General features: G+C 44.0%; 1 protein-coding gene across 1 annotated transcript; it reads right to left on the bottom strand.

The window, feature by feature from the left end:
* Positions 1–808: 808 nt before the first annotated feature.
* On the bottom strand, positions 809–10,207 carry LOC117742894 (scavenger receptor cysteine-rich domain-containing group B protein). Its single transcript, XM_034550544.1, has 10 exons — positions 10,072–10,207; positions 9,116–9,148; positions 7,509–7,547; positions 6,676–6,978; positions 5,886–5,948; positions 3,264–3,578; positions 2,555–2,623; positions 2,189–2,257; positions 1,754–2,068; positions 809–1,125 (listed from the first exon to the last, which is right to left on the bottom strand). Exons 1-10 carry the CDS (start codon positions 10,205–10,207, stop codon positions 809–811), a joined length of 1,659 nt encoding a protein of 552 aa, XP_034406435.1.
* Positions 10,208–16,948: the final 6,741 nt, after the last annotated feature.

Raw genomic sequence — 16,948 nt, 5'->3', positions numbered from 1 at the left:
GGCAATACAAGTTGTTTGTGACACTGTCTTTGTTACCATGGATATGCCATTTCTGATGATCTGTTGTGATTGTACATATGAAGCAAGCTCATAACTCCTGACCTGCTGAGTCATTTTATCATGAGTCATCAAACACGCCCTCTTGTGCAGGCCACTCTGTCTCCCGGTCCGTGGAGACACTGGATGTTTCTGAAATGTATTGATCAGGTCCAACTTGGCTCTTGAGCTGACCAGACTATTGAAAGCTTTTTTCTTTGTTGAACTACATTCATACTAACCCAGTCCAATTCCAACTTAAATTATTGTGTTTTACTTTTATAAATACAAGTTTATAATGCTAAATTAATCTTGAAGTACATTTTGACTAATGGGGCTAAAGTTACCTTATGAATATTGTTTATTTGTAGTTTTCTTCATCATACATATTTGCAAAATTTTGGAGCTAAAGTTTACAAATTGTCTCCTTTCATCCACATAATTAATAACTGAGGAGCTTCCTTTAGTGTTCTTTACCTAATCATCAAAGAATCACACGGATAGTAAATATTTAAACATTTTGGAGCAAATAAGAGGGAGTCAGAAAAACATGTACATTTTTATATCATATTTATTTATAAAGTGCTTAATAGGCATAGATAGTTTATAGTATGTCATTATATATTGTCACATTAGTTATTTTGCATGTTGTTGTTGGTGGAGTACTCCTTCAGCAATGTGGAAGCTGTTATTTACAAAATAATATACAAGTCCCAGGTTGGTACGCCCACCTCCTGCCCATGGTGGAGATGGGCGAGTGGTTCCGCTGAAATCACGACAGCGAGCAGGTGACGCTAGCGTCTTCAGAGTGGTCACAGTTGTGCACATTCCAGGATATATGGGAGCACTCCTGCAGGGAGGCCTCCGCGCCGCTGCACTTGAGATTGTCCAGCAGGATTGTCCCCGAGCCGGGCCCGAAGAACGCCTCTCCCCGAGCCGCCGATGCCTCTCCACAGCCCAGCTGGCGACACACAACCCGAGCGTCGGGGAGGTCCCAAGCATCATCGCACACCGTGCCCCAGCCAGAATTTGAGTACATCTCCACCCGACCCTCGCATTCGTGCTGGCCACCCACCAGTCTCACCATTCCTGCGAAAGCAAAAAAGACTCGCGTGAGAGCCGGCATTGCGGAAACAGAAGGATGCTTATGTTGCTTGGAGATATATTTGACCTACCTTCAGAGGGTTGCGTGGTGGTAGCGTCAGGTATGCTCTCGGTTACTTGAAAGTCACGTCCATTTACATTCAAGAATTCAAAAGCTGAGGGAAAAAGAAATAATTCCCCAAGTTAGAGACACACTTTGCAGCAACATTGTTTCACAATTTCAACAACTGTTGAAAAATGTCCGTGAACAACAACTGTTTCAGAAAAGATGTATGATCATATTTTCTGATGGAAATCTCATTAAAGAGGAGTCTGTGTGTGCTTTTGATTTAGCCTTGAAGAAGTGGAATTTGGCAGTGAGGCTGATGTGCGTTGACTCATCCGCTGTATTTGTTATTCTCTCTGGGCCGTCTCCTCCTCAGAGTACTACATTTATGTATTGCAACCGGACAGCTCGAGCACAGAAGAGCGGATGAAGACTTTCAGTGGAATTGATGACTTAAGATAGCGATTTGCGACGCAGACATTTTCCAACGTTAAATGTGCTCCGTCACGACTGATGTGGCCCGCTGTGGCCCCAGATGGCAATGGGCGAGGTCCAGGCTGCTCTTACGTGCACAGATAACTCCGGCATCCTCATGGTGGCCACAGTTGTGCTGACCCCAGCCCAGGTTGGCGCAGTCGGACAGCTGCGGTTCAAAGCCGATACACTCCACGTTGTCCAGCAGGATCGGACCCGAACCGTAGCCGAAGTAGGCCTGGTTCTTGACCGTGATAGCTTGGCCACAGCCCAGCTGCCGGCACACCACGTTGGCGTTGATGAGGTCCCAGTTGTCGTCGCACACCGTCCCCCAAATATTTTTGTAGAGGACCTCTACACGACCCTGGCAGCTACTGTTACCGTTCATCACCCGAATGGCTGGTCTGCCTGCACAGGGATATACAGACGGATGCATCATCGCGGGGTCTTTTGCCCATAATTGCGTCAAAGTGCTGTAATATTCCCTGGCTAGTACTGTTATTGAGTTTCAAAGTTAAAAATGGTTACCTTTTGTCTGGGCAATTGTGGTAACAGTTGTTGTAGTTGGTCTTGTTGTGACTGGAATGTTTTCTGTTGCTGGAGGGAAGATGAGATGCGTGATTAGTTAACGTGGTGGCTCCACACCCCAGAGTGACAGACCTGTCCCTCTGGGGTGTCCCTCTTGGTCTGTTACACACTTTCACCACCATGATTCGTGGCACTGTGGCGTAACACATCTGAAGCCAATGGGGGAGAAATAGCTCTCCCTGTTGGTCATTTGGCAAAAAGACACAATTCATTTGAACGGGGAAAAAAATAATCTAGCAAAAGCTAATTGTGTGTGTGTGTGTGTGTGTGTGCACAGATAAACATCTGTGTACTACGGATGTATACCTTGAGTGTTATATGTTACCCAGAGCCCTCTCTGGTTTTCTGTTGCCAAAGGAGGTACAGTGGTAGATCCTGAAGTGGGTAGAAATGGAAATTAAATATTTTCTTTATTTGTACAGTACTTCTAAAATTGGTCTCTACTATTACTACTACTACTACTACTACTACTACTACTACTAATACAAACCCATCTCATCCTCAATATTTCCTGAAAATCAATAAGTTACCTTTTGAGATTTTAGTTTATCATAATTATACCTCAACATTACTAACTGACTTTTTCTCTACATGTGGTCAAGCTAACCATCTCCATCACTATTTCTAATGCCACATCTATTTGCACAACCACTACTATTACCACAACTACTGATAACGTTGTCATCGTCTGTAGCATATAGACAGAAGAAATGTAACAGTAAATAGTCACAATAAAGAAATGGTTATTATGCAGCTGTTAGCCATGCTAGCAGCTATTGGATGGGTTTTCTTGAAATTTTATACAGATTCTATGATTTTGAACTTGGTAAACCATACATCAGCCGCATCTTAGGATCATTAACGTCAGCATGTTTAGCATGCTGACGTTAGCTCGACAGAGCTGTTAGCGCGGCTGTAGACCCTTAGTATGTTTTGTTTCAATAATAAGGAAGATTCCTAGTTCACATCCGTACGACTTGTGTTAATGCATATTCCAGGACTGAGAGCAGTGTACCGGTGCAGGTGACCCCAGCGTCCTCATGGTGGCCACAGTTGTGTTTGCCCCAGTCCAGGCTTTTGCATTTAGACAGCTCCTGCTCGGTGCCTTGGCAGTTGACATTGTCTAGGAGAATTCGTCCGGTTCCGTAGCCAAAGAAAGAGTTGCTGTGTGCATAGACGGCACTGCCGCAGTCGATCTGTTGGCACACCACCCGGGCATTGTTGAGGGCCCAGTCGTCATCACACACTGTCCCCCAGGCTCCCTGGTAGTAGACCTCTACCCGGCCCTGGCAGGCGTTCGGCCCATTCACCAGACGGATGGTGCCATCACCTAAACCCAGAAGGAGAGAGAGGGAATCACAGGGACTGGTGTTTCTCTGCAACATATTGTAAGACTTGCTTTTATAAGAATCTTCATTAATGTCCAATTAAATATGTGCTAGGATAACTGCGAGCATTGGTGTGTGTATGTTGAAGACAAACGGACATTGATACAGGGTAGGGAAAAGGGTTTGGCCCTCTGTGGCTCCTGAAGAAGGAAAGTTAAGGTGAACATCTGATATAGCACTACCACACAGATGTTGTCATTACGCCCCGGCCCAGACAAAAACACACCTTCTAACCGAGACAATGGACATTCTCATGTGGCCATCATTTAAAAAAATGTGCTCCCATAGATCTGGATGGCTTCACTACATTTCCCGGTGGGTTTCATGAGGGCCACGTGAGAGTTTGCTAGATACGTCACTTGTGAACAAAATACTGTTCTTGTGATCCTCTTGGGAATTAAGGATAAAAAACAACCACAACAAAGGCCAACCCGGCAAACAATAAGGACTGCCTGGAATTCAAGAGGCCTTTGAGGTGTATTCTTTCCCAAAAGATACTTTCCACTGAGCTGAAAAGCTTTTGATCTTGTTTAAAATGTGATAACGTTTTCGCAAAACTGATATAATATATCCCTCCATTCAATTCATGTTAATTTTTTCATATAAACCAGTTTTTCTAAACACGGCCATCGTTCAAGCTCCTTTTTTATGGAACCAGCTTCCACTTTCAGTCCGGGGGGCAGACAGTCACCTCATTTAAGAGTAGACTTAAGACTTTCCTCTTTAATAGTGCTTATAGTGCTGCTATAGGCCTATAGGCTGCTGGGGGACGTTTTAGGATACACTGAGCTCCTCTTCTCTCTCTCCTTATGGACAAATTTACTTCTCTTCATTACACATTACTAACTCTACTTCTTCCCCGGAGTCTTTGTGCCTTCTCGCCTCATAGTGTAATTGGACCTGGCTGTGTCTGAAGCCGGTCCTGGCTCCTGACCCCCCTGCCTCATTGCCCCTGCTTCCTGCATCCAGCCCCTGGCCTGGACCTTGCCTCCTTCCCAATGGTCCTGCCTCCTTCTCTGTGCCTCCTGCCTCAAAGGCCTGGCCTCATTGGTCCGGCCTCCTTTGCGATGCCTCCTGCCTCCATGGCCCTGCCTCCTGCCATGGCCCAGCTGATGCCCCCCTCCTCTCTACCTCCTTCTGTTTAATGGATTGTGGAGGTCTGTATCGTGGTCTATGCCTACTACCATAATCATAATTGTGAACCATAATTTCTGTCATATTCATTGAATGTGGTGTAACGCTGTTCATTCTATACACATGACATCTAGGGTTTCTTTGGGACTTTTTCCTGATTCGATGTGAGGTCCTGGGACAGGGATGTCGTACGTGTACAGATTGTAAAGACCTCTGAGGCAAATTTGTAACTTGTGATTTTGGGCTATACAAAATGAACTGAACTGAACTGAATTGAATTCATTATTTAATGAAACCTTCCCTTGCATTTCATCGTAACATCTGGCATGCCACCTGTCTGCTGTCTGCTGTGTGTGTGTGTGTGTGTGTGTGTGTGTGTGTGTGTGTCCGAATTTGATCCCATTGCATGAAAAGCTGGTCTGAAGTTGAATTCCTCTGAATATATTTTCTAAGTATTGCCTGCAGTGTATTTCCAGCTACATTGGAATGAGCACATGAATAATGGTCTGATCTACTTATTTCAACAAACAATGCAACATCTGTCCTTTAAATCTTTACACAAATCTGCCTGGCATGATTCCCTTTTTAGAGGTGTGCGAGTAATTTCATCGGCCATATTCGCTGAAGATTAACGCCACAATCAGGTGTGGTTTTTGTCTTTTCAAGGTCAAATGCTTAGTCTCGCAACTTGTTTGGCAACTTGGGAGTAGTGGAAACCAGCTGTGGGGGGAAAAACAACACTGACATTTTATCACATTTTTAAGTTATTGTGGCTAACATGTTGGAAAACACTTAACTATTTACAAATCAAGCAGGCATGGAGCAACATTGGCATTCATTTTGAAGCATATTTCTGGCCACTTTCTCCACTGCTCGAAGTTGCCGCTAACTGTGCCTTCCTCCCGTCTGATGCCGAGGTCGTCATTAATGTACAAGCGCCCCATTATGCGTAGTGCACAAGTAGTTAAGTGATCAACTGTTCTGGAAAAATACTGATTAGTGCAGCTTTAAATTCTTTGTGCTTCAAAAAAATAAATAAAAAAGACATTGGTCCTTCTGACGTTCCAGGTTGGCAGACGACCAGTCTCATTTAGATAAAAGCAGGCAGCACTTACGTAAACCGGAGTTCCCCTGTGGCAGTGTGGTGCGATCCTCAAAACCTTTTTCCCCCACCACGGCTGGTTCTAGCAGCAAAAAAAAAAGAAGGCAGGGATTTGAGTCACGTTGTCCTCTTCTCTTTCTAGGGTCATACATGAAGAGATGATTCTCCACTACCTCAGTTTAATATGTTTTACTTTTCTGAGCTCATTCGTTCAATCGGTAAGTGTGGTACATCATAGGATTCAAGGGAACCCGCCCCTTCTTGCTGGAGCAGTGTAAAGTCATCCTCATGCATTACATTTGTGTGAGCATACCATATTTAACATAAAATGTGTAATGAGGGGTTTTGAAACTACATGGAAAATTTGGGGAAACGCATTTATTTGATATTGCTGTGGGCCAGCCCAAGACCCCAGGAAGAGGGCCAAGCTTTGAACTTAACTTTACGTAGTGGCCAGACGATGTAATTACATTACATTACATTACATTTAGCTGACGCTTTTATCCAAAGCGACTTACACTCATACACTGTAGACACAGACTTGCTTTGGGAAAGTGACGTCTGTAACTCGGCAGATATTTTTTACTTATTTAGATAGCTCAACTTCCCCGGTATGAACACTTGAATAATTAAGTTCTAAAGGTTGCAAAATTGGTTATTTTCCTTTTTTACAGTCTTCCGAACCACTTGAAGCGTTGTTCACCCATTCGCACACACTCACACACTGATGGCAGGGGTTACCATGCAAGGGGCCACCTGCATGGATGCTACACTAGGCTTTAGAAGTTGTGTAAAGACTTTACCTCTGCAGGTAACCCCCACATCCTCGTAGTGGTAACAGTTGTGGACCCCCCAGCCCAGACTACTGCACTGGCTGAGGTCTGCTTCACTCCCTCTGCAGTCCACGTTATCCAGCAGGACGAGCCCCGAGCCTTGTCCGAACTGAGAGCTGCTGCCCACCGCCGTCGCCACGCCGCAGCTCAGCTGCCGGCACACCACGTTGGCGTCCACCATGTCCCAGTCGTCGTCGCACACCGTGCCCCATGAGTTATTGTAGAACACCTCCACTCTACCCTCACACCGGCTAAGTCCATTCACCAGTTGTACTTTGGAGAGATAGGTGAACAATACTTCAGATGCATTTGGCTGGTAATGTTTCAACACAACTCCTTTCCCTGCCTTTGAGTGAGATGAGGACGTTCAGGTGGTTTGATCGGGGTTGTGCCACCTCACTGAGAAATCTGAGGCCAATTTCAGGGACAATTTAACAGGGGGGGGGGGGGGGGACATGAGAAGACAGACCAGCATGCCTCTAATGTAATGGCAGTTAATAGCAAAAAGTATAATCCTACCAAGTTAAGGCACACAATAAGCCACATGACTCCTTGGAAGCGAGTGAGGTGGATGCAGGAGAGTGGGAGGTAACATAACAAATAAGTGGGGATTAGGGAAATGGAGAGCTGGGAAAGTGTTTAAAAAGCCCCAGGCGCTGATCTGTACTCTCTTTCACTGACGCACAGCCAGCCACTGATATGCTCTCATATCGTGGCCTGGATGCAGACATGCTTTTCCTCAATATGAATGTCTGTGCAGGTGTGGAGGTGGAGGTGGAGGTGGCCGTCTCGCTCATGCTTACCTTGGTACTGCGTCCTCACTGGGGTTTGCACGCCATTGGCTGAAACGGGAGGGAGGAAGGGATATAGAGAAAGAGACAGAGGATAGGTACGGTCAAATTATTTGTTGAAAGGAGGCTCTTGGCCTTCCATAGTTACTGTACTCTATATCTACTATATCTATTTTCCTGTAACACTAGACACAGACTGGAACCACAACAGGAGGCCTGTTCAGAACACATAGGGCACCAGCCACAACAGAAATATGTTAGTCTATTCCTTTAATTTGGGGATTTTTGCCACACTAGCGCCATGGAAAAGGAGAGAAAGTCAACAACTATGGGTTGTTTTGGCATTAGATTTTAGATTGCATTTGCAACCTGACACTGAGTAAGACATTGTTAGGTGACTAAAATGTGGCAGTTAACATTCATGACCTGAAAACACCCTTTTGAAAGGGTTCAATTCGTAGGACGAAAACATGGATGACTCTCTCTGTCGCGGCAGCGGCCTGTCAATCAATCACAAGGTAGCCACGCCCTAAAGCATACTATACTTTATCATTTGTTTTCCTCATAATTTACTAAATGAACACCATAAACACAACTTTAAACTAGCAATTAGGGCCATAGACTTGTGTCAACTGTGTTTTATTGTGGTAATGAAGTGAGAAGCAAGGTCATTTTCTCATAGACTTCTGTACAATCGGACATATTTTGCCCCCTACTGGTCCTTAGAAGAAATGAAAGTTAAAGGCATTTCTGCATTGACTTCACATTTCAGACCCGAAAGTTGCTGCTTGGCGTCCCCATTAAGGTGAGTTGAGTGAAGTTTCTCTACAATTATTGGATGGATTGCCATGCAATTTGGTACACACATTCACATTCCCCTCAGGTCAAAATTTCCATTTGTTTGTATTTTGTCCTGTGTTGTGTGCTAATTAGCTAATGTTAGCATGCTACCATGCTAAACCAAGATGGTGAACATCGTCATGTTGGCATTTTCATTGTGAGCATATCAGCATGTTGGCTGTTAGCATTTAGCGACTAGCATTGCTGCCAACTCTTTATTTGTGAGCGACAATTATGATTCTTATCTGTGGGGGGGGCGGCGACACAACATCAATCAAATAACTCACTCTCTATGATAGCCCATTTATTTAATGTTTGCCTTTTAATGTTAGCCAAACAAATCAATTAAAACAGTCAATAGATATTTCATTCGCAAAACGCAGAAGGTCCGTGAAGATATGTGCGTGATATGTATTTCGGAGATGTGTGTGATTTGAAGCAACCCTGAGTTTCCCAAGAGTTTCTGGACCTGTATCGAGGACACTCTAGCTCCAGAAGACTAACATCTCTGGTTTCAACAACTCACAATGACACCAGAGGGACTTTTCTACCCAATTCATCAAAACCAATGTCGGTCAATTCACAGGCCTCTCCCATTTGTTTGTGGTATTGAAACGTGCACAATGTATGCAATAACATTGCCTATTTTATCTTTAGGGGCTGGTGACACATCCCTTTTCGGCACCTCGTGCAGGTTGAATTCTGGTTTGTATTCCAGGGAGTTTTTCTTCTAAGGGTGATCAGAAAAGTAAAACTTGAATAACTTAAATATTACTTACTGTGTACAGCCCGTCTGTTTATTTTCAAGTCTCCTGAAGTTTGAACACACATAAAAAAAAATGTTAGTAAAGCACTCATTTGGATTTTCTTTTGTCACCACCAAGAGACAAAAGCAACACGATGTCAGCACATTTGAATAAATTGTTCCCTCATGATATTTGTTGATCCATAAACGTCCAGTGAGCGGAATTGATCCTCCAAAAATAAGTTCAGGGCTTATAGCCAGCTATCACTGGTAAACACAGGGCCGACAGAAACTGTGGACACAAAAGCACTCCTCTACAGAGGTAAAATGAGTTCTGTCTGTGGACATGAGAGGTCCATTCATTTAGATTACTGATCCAAACTGCCATCATGTTTAAGAGTTTGTTTAATGATACATTAGCAGACAATAGCTTTAGATACAGCTTTGGAATCAGTTTCAAACTCTGATCCTTAGCCAGTGTATGAAAAATGACCCTTTAGGGAAATGACATACTTTTAGAATACGACACTTGCTGTTGAACTTGAAACAAGTGCACCAAATTTTAAGGCCTATTACTTTGCCATATATATTTCACATTGTTCCCCTTGAACAATGACAATACACTACACTTGTAATTAAAGAACGATCCTTTTAAAAAAAATCACGTGATTTTGTTGCTTCAAAGTAAAAGTGCACATGAGAATAAATCATTTTGTTTAAACTGGATTAAGATTGTCATTTCAATTTGTATTCATTTAAACGTATTAACATTATGCATAAATAAAAAAAAATAGGTTTCACAGACCGCGATAAAAAGAATACACTCAACACTTAAAGGCAGCTCCAAAATAGAGAGAAATGGAGCTGTTTCCCTGATCATATGCAGCATTCTGTACGACAGAAGGTGAACTCCTACAGTGAGGCAGCTTGGACCAAGTGGCCGTGACCCCCAACACACACACACACACACACACACACACACACACTCACCGAGTCGCAGCAGCACACTGACGGCCACCAAGACGAGGGACCCTAGCAGGGACACCAGGAGCCAGACGGCCGGGTTCCAGCACCTGCACTCGCTCTCCACCACACGCTGGCCTCGCATGGCTGCCTGACTGACCATCCGCCTGCAACACACACATTCACGCACTAGTCAGTCTCTCTCATCAGGCTCCTCAAAAGCCCCGCGTTGCATGTGAACACATGGCTGACACGACCACGATGTTTTGTCCTGGTTCAGAGCAGCCTAATTACGGTATTGGATTGTTTTCTCTGGTGGAGCCTGCAGCTGTGCTGTAGTAGGTATTGATGGTAGTCTGGCTGAGGTCAGGGTTGGGAAATGTGTGGCTCAAAAATAACCATTTTCCACGTTATGCACGTCACTCCCCGTGGACATTAGGGAGCAGTGAGAAAAGTCGTGCAAATCCCCGGGTTCCCCTAGACATTGAAAAGTGCTGCTGTTGCCAATGAAACACCTGGAACGGGGAGTAGAGTTGCGTTGCTGTTTTTGTACAGTCGGTACAAAATGGCCGCCGCGCACCTGCGCTGGCAGCGGGTAACGGAGGCGGCGGCCAGTGACTCTCGGGTGAGGTCTTGTTAGAGCCGAGGACGTTTCAGTTCCAATCTTCCCGGCATCGTCAACAGCTGGGGAGGGCTTGTGTTACAGACGGTCGTGTCTGTAATACAAGCTGCGTCTCCCGTGTCGCGTCGTGGTCTTCGATGAGCGCGGGGGATTTTCCCTCAGACGAAGAATAATGGGATTCACCGACAAATCACTCGATATATTCGTTCTGCGATAGCACTGCGGTCAGACGCTGAATAGCCTGCATTCTTCTCGAAGGGACACTTCATATACATGTAGCATGGCATGATTCAAACGCTTCGATAACATGCTGTGAGCGTGGGGGAAAACACAAACAAGTTACGCTTCAACCGCTGCCAAAAGATCAAAACAAACAATGCGTAATTTAAGGAAACGGGGGGAGTGAGAGCGACTCAATTTCCCATATTCTTTTTTGCGAGCAAATATCCCGGGAATCAATGCACACTGTGACTAGGAGCGTGTTGTCATTAGCAGAGACGCACAGTGTGTGCGGCTCGGCCTTGAGTTGTTTGTCTCTTCGCTCATGCAGAATTCCCCCTGACCTTACCCAGGAATGCGTATTAGGGGATGATGAGGGGAGAATTTGATATTGGCCCCTCGAGATAGTGGACATTCCGGGCCCAGTGGGCACAAAAAGACATTTCTGCTTTCTGTGGTCCCCATCGTCAGGCATAAACGCTGCTTCCTGCAATCTGTCACTAGAAGCCTCCAGAACGCTTAGGCACCCGATGACACTGCAGGGGCGCCTCTCGTCTCCTCGGAGAGCAGGAGGCAGGGGTAGAAGGGTGGAGGGGGTGGAGGGGTGTTAAAATCTTTAGCTTCTCTGCTGTATATACATAGTTATCTTCAGCTTACGTAGGGTAAATGTAACACACAAGCTTTGTAGGGCCATTAGTGGCACACACACACATACACACACACACACACAAAAAAGCACTTGACAGCAGCCACAGACACGACTCTGGGCCGGGCAGCCGCCTCCCAGGTCCGGTCCGTTTTCACTGGGCCGTCGTAGCGTCTGAAAAGGCGCAGTGCAGAAGGCCAGAGGCCCACAGAGAGGCCATTGTGCGCCCAATTGGGAGGTGGGGAGTTTAACACCAGCACAGCGCCCCAGAACCACGGCTGTCTCATTTGCAGCCCGTACCAACAAAACCACTCGAAACTCCGGGACAAATGGCTCAGTTATGAGGGATGAAAAATAATCTAGTCCCCAATGTTATGTTTTTCAATACTCCATTCATAGTGGGATGTAGCGCAGATCCGCTGGGGAATAATGTTGCCTTTTGTGTCGGCTCCGCTTCCCCTCCCTTCTCACTTCACCGCGCTGAGAAACGGCTGAAAGATGAGCCTTTTATGAGCAATATCTTTCCCCACACATCAAGTCAATTTATTTTCTTGTACTACGTAACAAAAACAAATTGCACTTTTTAAAAAATATGGAAAGTCCTTATTCAATAATATATATTTAAAGGTATTAATTCACAGAATCTGAAGATGTTTGACATTATATGATCTTTAATTTAAATATCTCCCTTGCAATACCACCGTATAACATAATAATAACAATGTCCCATCACGTTATAACAGACTTCCAGTTATAGCAAAAACAACTTGAATGACAGCGAGATTCAGCCCATTGTTATGTCGCAGAACCAGGTTCAACTTGTTCATTCAAATCAGATAAAGCAAGAAACAACTTAATATTTCATGAAGAAAAAAATACATACCTGTTGTGAGAGTAATTATCTTGATAATAAAATGTTTGTATAAAAAGCAGGATTCCTCCACCACCCAAAAAGAAGCTCTAAAAGATGTCCTCAGAGCTCAGACAGCTGGCAGCTTAATTCCACAGGTCACACACACACAGGTTTGTGTCGCGATGCAAGCAGTGAACTCCAGAACATCCAGCGCTACGTGTTCCAGGTCTTTCATCTCCTTCACCCTGCTTGACTATAAGTACCCGGCTTCGGTGACACAGATTACGTAAAGAACAATAAATACCAGGACATTTTATGGTAATATTCTTAACGCCCCACACCGGTCTGTGTTCAAAAGAAGCAGGAGGAACAAAAACAAACAAAACAGACAATGCAATGAAAGCTAAGCCTTCACTGGTACCCCTGCATCTCCAGTGTCAGGTAGCGCTCACGGAAGGTGCGGTCCTGCTCATCTCTGCACACACTCGCAGAGGGAGACGAGGCTGTGGCTCAGGTCCCGTGTGTGTGTGTGTGTGTGTGTGTGTGTGTGTGTGTGTGTGTGTGTGTGTGTGTGTGTGTGTGACTGACAAACAGTACTTAGTCCACACGGTGGAATGAGAAGACGAGGCAGACTGAACATGAACATCTTGCCAGAGTTCTTAGATATGCAGCTTTTAGTGTGAAGCTTTGTCGTGGCTGTGTGGGTCAGTAAGCTGCATTTGACCTTTTTATAGAGCGATGCGCTGTCCTAAAGATTGTTGTTTTCTTCACGCGTTACCAACATAATCGCCGCTTCAGCATGCACGCCCCCAGAAAGACATGTTACTCCACAAACTCTTTATTTCCATAAATTTGTTGTGTATAAACAACTTGTGTATTTGTTTCCCAAAAAGTCGCTCCTTTAAGCTCGAAAGAGTCTTAATGTGTCTCAATGTGGTTATAGTACACACACACACACACACACACACACACACACACACACACACACACACAGAGATGTTCTGTTGTCCTTTCAATTGCATGTCTCCTTACAAGTAAAAGCCTGCGGCCTCTCTGCATTGTGCAGCAGACTAATGGCAATTGCTTCCAAACACTAATCCTTCCTGAACCGTGCCGGCTCTCCACGGCCACTGGCGGGCTTTCCAAGGCCCAATTATTGGCTCCTTCCTGGGGTGTCGGGTATTCCGTTACAATGTGCTAATTTTCTGAACCTCCAGGATGGGATTGAGAAAACAAAGCCCCACGCAGCCAAAGTTACAGATTTACGGTCCGCCTTGTCTTTTTTTGTGTCTTTTTTTCGTGTGTCTGCAGCTTTAATCTTATTAAATTCCCTGTGAGAAATAATCGCGATGAGAAACTCTGAAATGTCCTTAAGTATTTTATTGAACAGACACTCGGAGCTCCTTCCCTACGTCTTTTGGACGTCTTTGCAGGCGGACGGAGCGAAGAAGAGCGAGGCGTAGGTTGTGAGCTGTCAGAGAAATCATAGCGATAACAACAAGTCGGGCATAGTTTACCTTTGTTTGGTGGCGAGTTCTGCTTTTTGCAACGTCTGCATGCACACAATATTCAGAGTTAAGCGATACAAGTTGCATCTAAAAGAACGATAAATTACGACAACAGTCAACGCGGTTAGTTTTGAGCTGGGTGGCTAACAAATATGAATATGTTAAGTACAATGACAGTTGTGACAGTAGATATACCCACCAGTACCTACTGAGCTGACAGTATCAGCCCATTCCTTTAATTGAATGACTCAGGTTGTTACTTTAATTCAACATCAACTCATTTCTTGGCCACTCGGGGGCAGCAGAAACCAGCAGTGACACAACACTGACATATTATCAGCTTATAAAGTTGCTTGTTAGCAAACGGCTGCTCTTTTACACATCCAGGGAGAAACATTAGTTCATTAGGAGTCGTGTTTCTGGTGAATGTGACTACACTTTAAAGTTGCAGAAAATCCACCATTAACCTAATAGTTGACCTAATTAATGCGCTTGATGTCTGCTGTAGTTAACCTTATGATTATAAACCCTGAGATCAGAGGCCTTCATGCACAATGTGAGAAAACTGTGCATTGCAGTAACTTACAGCAAATGACATTAAACCTGCAATAACAGTTAAACAGTTGCTTACTGACACATCCAGCGGTTACACGTTGTTTGTGGTCACCCTATATTCACTCTCCTTTAGCTCTGTTTATGGTCAATACGCTATGATAGGACATTTTTCTTTCATTTCAGGAAATACACATCATAAATCTAATACGAACATTAGTAAAAGTTATACATTAGGATTGCAGACTGTACCACATTAATCTGTTTACTGTGAAGAAAAGGAAACCAGCCACATGATTTGTATCTACTCTAAATGTGAAGAAATTATATATATATTTAGTTTATATAATCTGCCTCCAAGGCGCCGATAAATGTTCCTTGATTTTATGACTTCTTTTATGACTTCTCTCTGTTCTGCATAACATGAAAGCATTGCTAGTGTATTAAACCTTACAGTAACCATGGTAACGATTCACAAGTCATTTATATAGCCCATTATCACAAATGAATTTGCTTCAAGGGCGCTTCATAATCCCATCTCCAGTCTCCGGTCCTCTGAGCCCGGCTTCAGATAAGGTTAAACTCTCCCAAAAGAAACTTTACTGGGGGAAAAGAGAGAGCTCCAGAGGAGGGATCCCTCTCCCTGGACGGAAAGACAGGAACTAGATGCCGTGCCATGGAATAAATAACAACATTACAATAAAGGGCGGCAGCCACATAGCCTCCTCCCCACCATGATGATACTTCCAGAGAATTATTCTACAGTAATACCCATTTAATAAGCTTTCTTCTTCTCTGTTTCCTAGTAGATAAAAAACAAAACATATATGGCGTCACAAATGACGTAAAAAACACTGATGGCCCTCTCCCATTTGGGCTGAAGGGTCCAGGTTTACTGGAACCTTGAGCTGTAATGAGGAGATTGTCAGCAGTGATGAGCTCCAGTACGAGCCGGAGCTGGCTGATCCATGGCTGTGTGAGTTTAAAAGCCTCCTGTCTTTTTGAAGTGCTTTGAAAAGGAACCTTGTTGTCATATAGATGACTATATTATGCCCTTTATTTGTACAGTTAATGCTGGAGCAGGACATGTCGCCTGTTTTGAATTGTACATATTTAATGCCACTGCGAGCTCAGCGGTTTGTGCTTGTCTTTGCTACAGTTCATAGGGCTGAGATGAGAAGAGGAGACAAAGCTACCGCAAACAAAAGGAAGAAAAGACCTGTCTCCTCATTTCCCAGTTGAATTTCCTTACACACACACACACACAAACACACACACACACACACACAGACACACAGACACACACAGACACACGGTGTCAGCAAACGGGCCGTTAAGAAGTTTGTGGAATACGTGTCTCGTTAGTGTGTTGCCGACTTGGAGAGGTCAGCTATTGTGTATGTTCCCATGGGGCAGACTGGATGGAAAGTTCATACATCTTTATATTATATATGTCATGGGTTAATGAACATATAGGGGGCCTTGAAGCATGACATCCTGTTACCTTTTGTCTTGGACATTCATGTTAAGTGGGTCATGGAGGCAGGTAGTGTTATGTGATATAAGTGTTCAAATCTACAGATAAGAAGAAAAGAAGAATAGCAAATAATCCAAAATGTTAAAAGAACACATAATCCAAATATATTGTGTCTCAACTCTCAAAGGGTCAACGGACTCATTCCATAAGAGGTGGCCAGCATTTATTATTATCAGAACTTTTTCGGAACCCCACTAGTTTAGGATTTATTTCATCTTCCCTCTATATTTTCTTATTTTTTCTTTATTTTAATTATTTATCATTTCGTTTTTTTATTTGGATTTGTATATTTCATTTATTATTTTTATAATTCTTTTATTTCTATAATTTTTTTTTTTCGTGGGAAGTCAACAGGCAGGGGGTTGTTTTTTGGACTATTGTGCTTTCTCCTTATTTGTCATCTTTGCTGCTGTTTACGTTTCTTATATTGATTGTGGCTCCCTTCTTGCATGAAAATGTTAAAACTAGAATAACGTTGCAGGTGGGTTAATTATAAATGTTTATAAAATATACAGAATAAAAGTCATTAGTATTCAAACTTACTGGCATGTGTCCAAAACTACAGAGGCCATTTGGGCCAGAACGTATTGAACATGAAAATATAGGTTTCAGAAATATGCTTGCATCATGTGCATGGCCTTCACATCCAAACTGCAGAGGCAGCCAAGAACACTTGTGTGCAAACAGAAATGTGTAAAAGATCAAAGTCAAGGCCGACGAAGAGGGAAGTCAAGGGCAGCCCAGGCCACGGGAACAAGATGGCTATCTATCAGGTGCATCATTACTGTAGACGTGAACGACGATGATGATGATGATGATGATGATGATGATGATGATGATCTGGATCTGGATCTCGGCTGATTTGCTCTCCCACTCTCTCGGTTTCTGCCTCTTCCCAACAGTCGGCCACACGTGAGCAGCCGCAGATGGAAACGAGAGAGGGAGCGGCCCAAGGACACGGTGATAA

Source organism: Cyclopterus lumpus, chromosome 14, assembly GCF_009769545.1.
Source record: "Cyclopterus lumpus isolate fCycLum1 chromosome 14, fCycLum1.pri, whole genome shotgun sequence".
Taxonomy (NCBI): domain Eukaryota; kingdom Metazoa; phylum Chordata; class Actinopteri; order Perciformes; family Cyclopteridae; genus Cyclopterus; species Cyclopterus lumpus.
The sequence above is the reverse complement of the archived record's forward strand: the minus strand, read 5'-3'. Positions and strand labels throughout refer to the sequence as shown.

What these genes read in the sequence shown, in the direction of transcription:
- LOC117742894 (XM_034550544.1), bottom strand. Translation starts at nt 10,207, where the DNA reads ATGGTCAGTCAGGCAGCCATGCGAGGCCAGCGTGTGGTGGAGAGCGAG. An exon ending in ACAGGGGAACTCCGGTTTAC is followed by an intron (nt 3,579 to 5,885) that starts GTAAGTGCTGCC and finishes TTCTGGGTTTAG; the next exon opens with GTGATGGCACCATCCGTCTG. An exon ending in CGCTGGGGTCACCTGCACCG is followed by an intron (nt 2,624 to 3,263) that starts GTACACTGCTCT and finishes TACCCACTTCAG; the next exon opens with GATCTACCACTGTACCTCCT.